Raw genomic sequence first — 10,646 nt, forward strand, 5'->3', positions numbered from 1 at the left:
TACTGAATACTAGGATACGCTGACGATGTATTTGGCTAAAGCTCATGTAGAGCAGCATGGAGAAGAGCGTATTCTTCTTGTGGATGACAATCCAACTAACTTGCAGGTATTACTGCAAACCCTCAGTGGCCGTGGTTATAAGCTATTAATTGCCAAAAATGGGGAGAGTGCGCTGAGGATTGCGGTCAAGGCGAAACCTGCGCTGGTTTTGCTGGATATTATGATGCCTGGTATGGATGGTTACGAGGTTTGTCGCCGGTTGAAGGAAAGTTTAGAAACTCGCAATATTACAGTAATTTTTCTATCAGCTCTGGATGACACTAAAGACAAAGTAAGAGGACTGGAAACCGGTGCTGTGGATTTCATTTCCAAGCCTTTTCAGGCTGAAGAGGTCATAGCTAGGGTGCAGACGCAGCTGAAAATTCATAAACTTGAGCAGGCGCTTTCTGCTAGGAACCGTCAACTGGAAGCGGATAAGGCTCGTATTCTGGAAAGCATGAATGAAGGGATATTTGGCCTTGACCGTCTGGGGCAGATTACCTTTGCCAATCCAGCTTCTTCTGCCATGACGGGGTGGTCCATTGAGCAGTTGACTGGGCAGAATCTGATTCACGTGATGCAGGGAGAAGGGATTAGGATAGCCAACTTATCTGGCCATCTGGCGCCCATTGAGGTTTCACTGAATAAAGGGGTCAGTAAAACAGTAGAGAATGCCACATTCTTACACAGTGATGGCTCCACCTTCCCGGTAGACTATTCGTGTACCCCTATTATGGAAAACAGTTCGCCTAGCGGGGCTGTGGTTGTTTTTAGGGATATTTCAGAGAAGAAGCGGCAGCAGGAGGCATTGCAAAAAGCACTGGATGAGCTGGAAAGTCAGAAAGAGCAGCTGACCCACGTTTCTCGGTTGAGCACTATGGGAGAGACGGCTGCAGGCTTTGCTCATGAGGTTAACCAGCCTCTCACAGCAATTTCTAATTACGCACAGGTGGCTAGGAGCATGTTGGCCAGACTGGAGTTGGAAGATGATCTTGGTCTTTCTGAGGCCATGGAAAAGATTAATACTCAGGCACGTCGGGCAGGTGAAATTATTGCTCGCATCCGTTCTTTTGTTAAAAAGCCGGATCACGTACTCGGCAGTGTTGATCCTAATCGCCTGATGCAGGATACCTACAAACTGGCTGAAGTGGATGCCCGTAATAATAATATGGAAATTCATCTGGAGCAGGAAGATGGGTTGCCCAATGTCAAGGTTGACCCTGTGCAGATCCAGCAGGTGGCGCTTAACCTGATTCGTAATGGGATGGAGGCGATGTGGGATATGGATACCAAGAGTATCGGGGTCTATGTCTGCACTGAAAGGCATGGTGACAACTCTGTAAAAGTATCTGTCATTGACCGTGGTCATGGTCTGGCAGACGATGCTGAAGAAAAACTATTCACTCCATTTTATACGACCAAAGCTGATGGCATGGGAATTGGGCTGACAGTATGCCACTCCATTATTCAGTCTCATGGCGGAAGGCTGTCATTTCAGCGTCACCCAGAAGGTGGAACAATTTTTGAATTTACCATACCAATTGCTGATTGATACTATGAGGCATCATTGATGTTGGATGGAGAGGAAAAATTGGCGGATCAAGTTACGGAGTACATGTATGGGCTGGGGCAAAGAGCCAAACAAGCCAGTCAGAAAATGGCTGTTGTTGGTACTGCGATAAAAAACAAGGCACTTCAGGCTATTGCTGATGCACTTGATGCTGATCGTTCACAGCTTAAATTTATGAATACCCAAGATCTGGGTGCAGCACGCGAGCGTGGTCTTGATGCGGCTATACTGGATCGTCTAGAATTAACTGATGACAGAATTGATGCCATGATTGAGGGATTGCGTCAGGTGGCCGCCTTGCCAGACCCTATTGGTACTATTGATGATATGAAGTATGTACCCAGTGGTGTTCAGGTGGGGAAAATGCGTGTCCCGCTGGGGGTTATTGGCATCATATACGAGTCCCGGCCGAATGTCACAGTCGAAGCAGCCAGTCTTTGCCTTAAGTCTGGTAATGCTGTGATTCTTCGTGGAGGGAGTGAGTCAATCCACTCAAACCAAGCCATTGCCAGTTGCATTCAACAGGGACTGGCTCAGGCATGTCTTCCTAGAGATGCAGTTCAGGTTGTTGGAACGGTTGATCGTGCTGCCGTAGGCGTGTTGATAACTATGCCTGAGTATGTGGATGTGGTTGTGCTACGTGGAGGGAAAGGGTTGGTTGAACGTATCAGCGCTGAAGCCCGTGTGCCGGTGATCAAACATCTTGATGGTATCTGCCATGTTTACTTGGATGACCGGGCAGATCATGCCAAAGCGGTTAGGATCGCCATAAATGCCAAAACTTACCGTTATGGTGTGTGCAACGCAATGGAGACGTTGTTGGTTCATCATGATCTTGCTCAACCACTGCTTCGTGAACTGTCATGGCTTTACTCACAGAAAGGAGTTGAGCTGCGCGGGTGTCCTGTGACCTGTGAAATTCTTCCAAATGCAGTAGCTGCGACGGAAGATGACTGGTCTGCTGAGTATCTTGGACCCGTACTGGCCATTAAAGTAATACTTGATATGGATGAAGCGATTGCTCATATCAATCGTTATGGTTCTCATCATACGGATGCGATTGTCACTGAGGACTTTACCAGAGCGCGCCGTTTTCTGCGTGAGGTGGATTCCAGCTCAGTTATGGTTAATGCATCAACCAGCTTTGCTGATGGCTTTGAATATGGTCTGGGTGCAGAAATTGGCATTTCGACAGACAAGATTCATGCACGTGGCCCGGTTGGCTTGGAAGGGCTGACCTCCCAGAAGTATGTAGTGCTTGGCGATGGCCATATTCGCCAGTGATACAGTGTTGCTTTTTAACCTTTCATAGTGGGAAGGTGACAATGGTATAGACTATACCAAGAGTGGATAAGATGCAGGTAGTAGTTAGGCGAAGAAGTTCCAGCTCAGCAAAGTGGAGCCGCTGACTTGGTGCTTCATGAATTAGCTGGCACATTTCTAGCTGGTATGATGGGCGGTTAATTGCACTCTTGTAGTGTATTTCCGCCTCTAGCGCTAGTTTGTAGTTGGCGTTTATTATAAATACTGAGAGCCTACCCGGTCTAAATGACCTCAATTCGGTTTAGGTCGTCAATAACAAGAGGTTGATTTTGCAGTCTATGCATTCTGATGAATTGACGCAGCTTGTTGTAGAAGCTATTGAAGAAGTAAAAGGTAATGATATCACCTGCTTGAATGTCGCTGGTCAGACCTGTGTGACCGATGTCATGGTGGTTGCCTGTGGTACTTCCAACCGTCATGTAAAGTCCTTGGCGGATAACATCATTGATCGGTGTAAGAAAAATGGTGTGCGTCCTCTGGGTGTTGAAGGTCAGGACAAATCTGAGTGGGTTCTGGTTGACCTTGGTGATGTTGTTGTGCACCTGATGCTTCCTGCTACCAGACAGTTCTACGATCTGGAAAGACTTTGGGATAACGAAGATTTTGTTGCTGCTGAGCCATCCTGATGAGAGTCAGATTGATATCCGTTGGTTCAAAAATGCCTAGCTGGGTTGAGGAAGGCTACAGAGAATACAGCCGTCGCCTAGTGGCTGATGTTAAACTGGATCTGGTTGAGATAGCCCTTGGTCGGCGCAGTAAAGGTGTTGATATAAACTGCCTTCAGAAGAAAGAAGCTGGCCAGATGCTGACAGCAGTTGGCTCCGGAGACTTGGTGGTCACCATGGAAATTAGGGGTAACCCATGGAGCACTGAGAAGCTGGCAGAAAATATGAGAGACTGGTTTCAGGACGGTCGGGATGTTAGTTTGTTGGTCGGTGGGCCGGAAGGGTTGCATGCTTTGTGCCTTGCCAAGGCTGACCTACGCTGGTCTCTATCCACGTTGACACTTCCTCATCCTCTAGTCAGAGTGGTTGTTGCTGAGCAGGTTTATAGAGCTTGGAGTATTCTTCACAACCACCCATATCACAAGTAAAACTGATGTAACCGAGATTGACGAAATACTTTCACATATGTAAGAGTGAAGCGCGCGCAGTGCTTTTATATTAAATGCAGTGTTTTTCCTCCAAAGAAGCACTGCATTTTTTATGTTTCACCGTTATGGCCTGTTGATGCTTTGATGCGCCATTCTGGCAGGGCGCACAGTCTGTCTCGGAAAAACACCATCTGCTCTGTCAGACTTGCTTGATGTAGAATAACTACGCACTGCACAAGTCTTTCGCGCATATGATGGTTTTCTGATCCACTAAGCCACTGAACTTCGCAACGAAATGTCAACAGGCTATACACATTACAGGTTAATGTATCTGAAGTAGTTATAGTTATCAGGACACACAGACTAGGGTAGTATCCAAGTCACATAAGGTGTGTCTAGATGTCAGAAAAGAAAGTTAAAACCTATACGGCAGAGTTCAAGGAATTAGCTGTGAAACTGGCTGTAGAATAAGATCAGCTAGTCACTGAAACCGCCAGAGATTTTGGTGTTAACGTTCATACCATGCATCATTGGATTGCCAGATATCATCGACCTAAGTCATTTGGACAAGTCTAGAAGAATGATGAACACGTATGCGACGAGCTGAAACGTTTACGTAAAGACCGTAAGTTCAACGAGATAATCCATTGAGCTACATAGGCTTAAGTATTTTTGTACGTATTCATGTTACATGGGAAGAGTGATTTGAGTACTTGATTGGCTGGCATAGGCTCCGAAGGAGCCATTGGACTCTTTTCAAAAAACATCACTGTGCCTCAAGCCATTAAAATCCAAGAGATGTAGCCAAAATTAAAGCGACAAACTTATGTTAAATATCAAAGCTATACATGAGACTAGTCGTCAAACTTACGGTGAGCGTTGCATTAAAGACGACTTGGATGATGTGGGCAAATATGTCAGTCAGCATAGGATTCATCGCTTGATGGATGAAGGAAAAATCGTATGCAAAACCAAGCGAAAGTTTAAAGCAGCCACAAATTCTTGGCATAATAAACCAGTGGCAGGAAATGTGTCAGATCGAGATTTTCAGTTGGTACAGCCAAATCAGGCGTATGCTGGCGATATTACGTATGTGCCAACTTGTGAGGACTGGCTATACCTGTCTGTTTTCACCTACGGGTGCTCTATGGGCGTTGTTGGTTGGTCTATGAGCGTCAGAATGACAGCAACGCTGGTTACTGACTCGTTGGAAATTGTAGTGTGAAAGTGCAGACCACAGAAAGGTCTTTTGGTTCACAGTGATCGTGGTAGTCAATATGTATCAGATCGCTATCAGCAGGTGCTAAACGACAATGGCTATATATGTAGCATGAACACCAAAGGGACTGCTGGGATAATGCTGTGGACGAGAGCTTCTTTCATACACTGAAGTCAGAACTGACTCATCATGAGGACTTCCTGACGAGAGGAGAGGCAAAGCAGGCAATTTTTGGATATATCTAAGTGTTTTATAATCGATAGAGAAAGCACTCGACTAATGGCTATTTGGCACCGTTCGTGTATGAACAGAAATTTGCGAGGACAGCGTAAAAAAGTGTCCGGAAAATTCTTGCATATAAATCTGGTGGTGCATTGAGAATTGTCTTTTGACCATACGACTGATGACTGAGATATAACATGCCGCGGGATACCTTAAAGGACCATGTGGCAGAAACAAGACTGGTAAATATCCGGATTTGGGTTGCCATTGGCTTTATGGCGCTCCTTGGCATTGGACTTATGTCACGCCTTTTCTATCTCCAGGTTGTTCGTTACAATGAGCTGTCGACTCAATCGGATGAAAACAGAGTTCTGGTTCAGCCAATTCCACCTACCCGTGGGCTTATTTACGATACGAATGGAAAGCTTCTTGCAGTTAACAAGCCCAGCCATATTTTATCGATTGTTCGAGAGCAGACAAAAGACCTTGATGGCTTGCTGGAAGATATTGGAACGATCTTGCCTTTAACTGAAGGAGAATTACAGCGTTTCCATCAACGGGTTAAACGACGACGCCCTTTTGAAGCAGTTCCTCTGAAATTTGACCTTACCTCTGAAGAAATTGCTCAGGTTTCAGTGAATCTATTCCGGTTGCCTGGTGTAGATATCAATGCTGAACTGATTCGCCAGTATCCAGAAGGCAAAATTTTTGCACACAGTGTAGGTTACGTAGGCAGGATCAATGATCAGGACCTGCGCCGTCTTGATCCTGCTCTTTACTCCGGCACTCATACCACCGGAAAGATTGGTGTAGAACGTTCTTACGAATCGGTGTTATTGGGAAAGCCTGGTCATCAGGAAGTAGAAACCAATGCACGTGGTCGTGTATTGCGGGTGTTGAAGAAAGTAAGTCCAGAGGCGGGACAGGATGTTAATATCTATCTGGATACCGAATTACAGAAAGTTGCTATTGAAGCGATTAACGATGGCAGGGGTGCACTGGTTGCAATGGATCCTAAGACTGGAGGTGTACTGGCGATGGTCAGTAACCCTTCATTCGACCCAAACCTCTTTGTTACCGGTATTGATAGTAGAACGTTCAATGCGCTGAATACGGATATTGGGCGCCCACTTTACAATCGTGCATCATTGGGTGAGTACCCTCCAGCTTCTACAGTGAAACCTGTTATGGGGTTGGCTTTGTTGGCCAATGGGGTGGTGAAACCAGAAGATAAAATTTTTGATAAAGGGTGGTTTCAGTTGCAGGGAAGTGACCACCGCTTTCGGAATTGGAAGCGTTCTGGTCATGGCTGGGTCGATTTGCCTCTGGCTATCACAGTATCTAACGATACCTATTTTTATATCCAGGCTGGCAAGTTGGGAATTGATAATCTCTATGATTTCGCTGGCCAGTTTGGCTTTGGCCATCGAACTGGTATTGATATACGGGAAGAACGTCCAGGACTTCTGCCTTCCAGAGAGTGGAAGCGTGGAGCTTACGGACAACCTTGGTATCCAGGTGAAACAGTGATTGCAATCATCGGTCAGGGCTATATGTTGGCTACTCCGTTACAGTTGGTGGAGTCAACGGCGCTCATTGCAAACCGTGGCAAGTATGTCCAGCCTAGACTCGTGAAGGACAATATTCCTGAAGTGCAGGTGGAGTTCTGGGGTAAGGATATTAGGATTGGTCGAACACCGGAAGATGATGCCAAAAATTGGGAACTTATCATCAAGGCTATGGAAGATGTTATTCATTCGCCCAGAGGAACAGCCAACTGGCGGATTGGGCGTGAGCTCAAGTATCGTATGGCGGGGAAAACAGGTACTGCTCAGGTGGTCAGTATTGCACAGGGAGAGGAGTACAATGCTGAGAAATTGAAAGAGTTTGAGCGTGACCACAGTTTGTTCATTGCGTTTGCTCCAGTGGAGGACCCTCAGATTGCTGTGGCAGTTATTCTTGAGAACAGCAACGGTGCTTCCAATGTGGCCAGAAAGGTAATTGATTCTTATCTATTGCCACGTTTAAACGCTGAAAATTCTCAAGCCAAACAAACCAAAGGAGAGAAGTAATGGCTAACCAGGACTTTGTTCGCCAGATTGACCTCCATGGATTTGGCCGTAGCCCTGGTCTCTCTATGCGCTGGCATATGGACTTTATACTTCTCGGGTTTCTGCTTCTACTTTGTGGTGCGGGGCTGTTCATCCTTTATAGTGCGACTGGTCGGGATATGTCTGTTGTGATTCGACAGGCTACATACTTGGGGATCAGCCTGACTGGAATGCTTATTGTGGCCCAGATTCCACCGAGAATGCTGATGCAATGGGCACAGTGGTTTTATGTCGCCGGTGTACTTCTGCTACTGGCGGTACTGTTTATGGGGGTTCACTCTAAAGGCGCGCAGCGTTGGATACAGCTACCAGGTTTCCGGTTTCAACCTTCAGAAGTCATCAAGCTGATTATGCCGATTACCATGGCGTCTTTTCTGGCTAAGCGCCCGCTTCCTCCATCCTTCAAAGATGTTATTTTCTCACTGTTTATCATTGCTGTTCCGGTAGTGTTGATTGCCAAACAGCCTGATTTGGGAACCGCTATTCTTATTGGTTCCTCTGGTATGTTTGTCCTGCTACTGGCAGGACTGCGAAAACGGATCATTTTTTCTGCAATATGTCTTGCTGTTCCTGCGATTTATGTTCTCTGGCAATTTTTCATGTATGACTATCAGAAGCGCAGGGTATTGACATTCTTGAATCCGGAAAGTGACCCATGGGGGGCCGGTTGGAATATCATTCAGTCCACAATAGCCATCGGTTCTGGTGGGCTTTATGGTAAGGGCTGGCTACAGGGCACTCAATCACATTTGGATTTTCTGCCAGAAAGCCATACAGACTTTATCATTGCAGTTCTTGCAGAAGAGTTCGGCTTGATGGGGTGTCTGGTTCTACTGGTGCTGTATACCATGATTTTAGGCAGGGGTCTCTTTATTACCCTGAATGCCCAGACACTGTTTGGCCGATTGCTGGCCGGCAGTATTACCATGACTTTCTTTGTATATATCTTTGTAAATATTGGGATGGTCAGTGGGCTACTGCCTGTAGTCGGTGTTCCTCTACCTATGGTCAGTCGTGGTGGAACATCACTGCTGACACTGCTTGCAGGTTTTGGTCTGTTGATGTCGATTCATACTCACCGAACTTTTCTGGGGGTTTCACGGTAGGAGCTTATACCTGTTGCCTTTGAAGAGATACAGATCGTTGACTACGCTTCCCCTGAACCTATAAATCCTTTGGGTGTGGTTCCCTCGCTACGACGCCACATTCATTAGTTCTCCATGATTACGAAGGCGAAAGAATTACTTATGGCAGTTCCAATACGCCTGCCAATCTCCATTTGAATTCAGTCAGCGTAGCTTTAACACAGCATCTGGCCCTTGCAAACTGCACTTTGCACCGGTTAGATCCATACGGTCATTGATCCAGTGGTGGCAAGCTCTATCAATGACTCCACTGACAATCGGATAGCCAGCATCCAGCATCCAGCGTCTTGTCGCAGCAGAGCCTGAGACGGTTTTTTGAAGATAATCTGCACACTTATCAATGTCTCACGTTTTGTTAGACCTATCTTGCTCGCACTTTCCATGATTCCCTTGGTTACCTTGCCAGACTCTCCCATGAGTATTTTCATGGACCGTTCTGCCACTCAGCTTTCAATAGCCTCATCCCCATTATCGTGTCAGCAGTGACCGGCTTTCCATAGATATTTAAGTATATGGGTAAAGTCCATAATGATGGTTGCCTTAATTCTCTTCTTTTTAATACTCCCGATAATTAGTGTCCGCTGATGAGGGTCCCAATCAATAACAATGGGAGAGGCCATTTTGATACGACAATGTAGCCGCTAAAACATCGTGGATTTCGATATATCTGGTAACAAAAAAGAGACGGTTTTATGGTGATATAACGTCATCAAACCACTCTCTACATAACACCGTCTCTTATTAACGCATCTTGCGTCAATACCATAGATTATTAATTCTTATCTCCAGTTCGTGATCATGTTGACGTTATCATTTAGTACCTTGAATCCACTCTCCAACAAGAGCATGGCACCATAGAGAGCTATATCCATACTGAAGGCAACTAAGTGTTGCGCCTTCTCCTCCAATGGTATCTGGATAAGCAGGCCAATGATGGGCCGCAGCAATAGTTGATAACTGGTAGCAACGGTGAGCAGAGAAATAACGTCAGGGGAAATACCTCCAGACAACTCCTTAGCTTGTTTGGTTCCGTCGTCGTTACAGCCAGAGGAAGCAATCCAGCGTATTTTCGCTGGATGCCCAGTTAAACTTCAATACTTACTAGTACTCTGATGGAATTAGGAATAAAACGGGAGGTGGTTACCTTGCTATGACGCCATATTCATTAGTTTTCCATGATGACGTAGGTGAGAACATTCCTAATGGAAGTTCCAATACTCCTGCCAATCTCCACTTAAATCCAGTGAGCGTAGCTTCAACACAGCCTCTGTTCCTTGCAAACTCCACTTTGCCACGGTTAGATTCATACGGTCATTGATCCAATGATGGCAAGTTCTTTCAATGACTCCACTGGCAATCGGATAGCCAGCATCCAGCGCCTTGTCATAGCAGAGCCTAGGATGGGTTTTTTGAAGATAGTCTGCACCCTTATAAAGGGCCTCCCGTGTGATCAGACATCTCTTGCTAGCAATGTGTCGGATTACCATAGCCACCTTGGCAGACTCTTCTCTGAGTATCTTCATAGACCGTCCTCCCACTCATATTTCAATAGTCTCATCACTCTGCCGTGTAAGCAGTGACCGGCTTTCCACGGTATGCAAGTACATAGATAAAGTCCATGATGGTGGTTGGCTTAACTCCCTTCTTTTTCATAATCCCGATAATCAGTTTTTGCTGATGGGGGTGTCCATCAATAATAATGGCCAACTGCCGTTTCTGCTCCGGATCTCGCCTGAGCGTTTTCTGAAATCTTCTTCTATAGTGGTTTTCACCTCTTTTTTTATACTGACCAACACTCTATTATTCATGGATGGAGGACGGAATTTGGTGTGATTCCTTTGCTACGACCCAACATTCATTAGTTCTCCATGATTACGAAGGCGCGAGCAGGCCTTATGGAAGTTCCAATACGCCTGTCAATCTC

General features: G+C 45.9%; 1 protein-coding gene across 1 annotated transcript; it reads left to right on the forward strand.

Annotated features, from left to right (window-relative positions):
* Positions 1 to 496: 496 nt before the first annotated feature.
* Positions 497 to 1,591, forward strand: LOC311329319 (sensor protein FixL-like; the record flags this gene model as incomplete). Its single annotated transcript, XM_084463179.1, has 1 exon — positions 497 to 1,591. One exon carries the CDS (start codon positions 497 to 499, stop codon positions 1,589 to 1,591), a length of 1,095 nt encoding a protein of 364 aa, XP_084319305.1.
* Between the last annotated feature and the right edge of the window lie 9,055 nt (positions 1,592 to 10,646).

The sequence above is a fragment of the Borostomias antarcticus genome (genome assembly GCF_949987555.1).
Source record: "Borostomias antarcticus genome assembly, contig: scaffold_77, whole genome shotgun sequence".
Lineage (NCBI taxonomy): Eukaryota > Metazoa > Chordata > Actinopteri > Stomiiformes > Stomiidae > Borostomias > Borostomias antarcticus.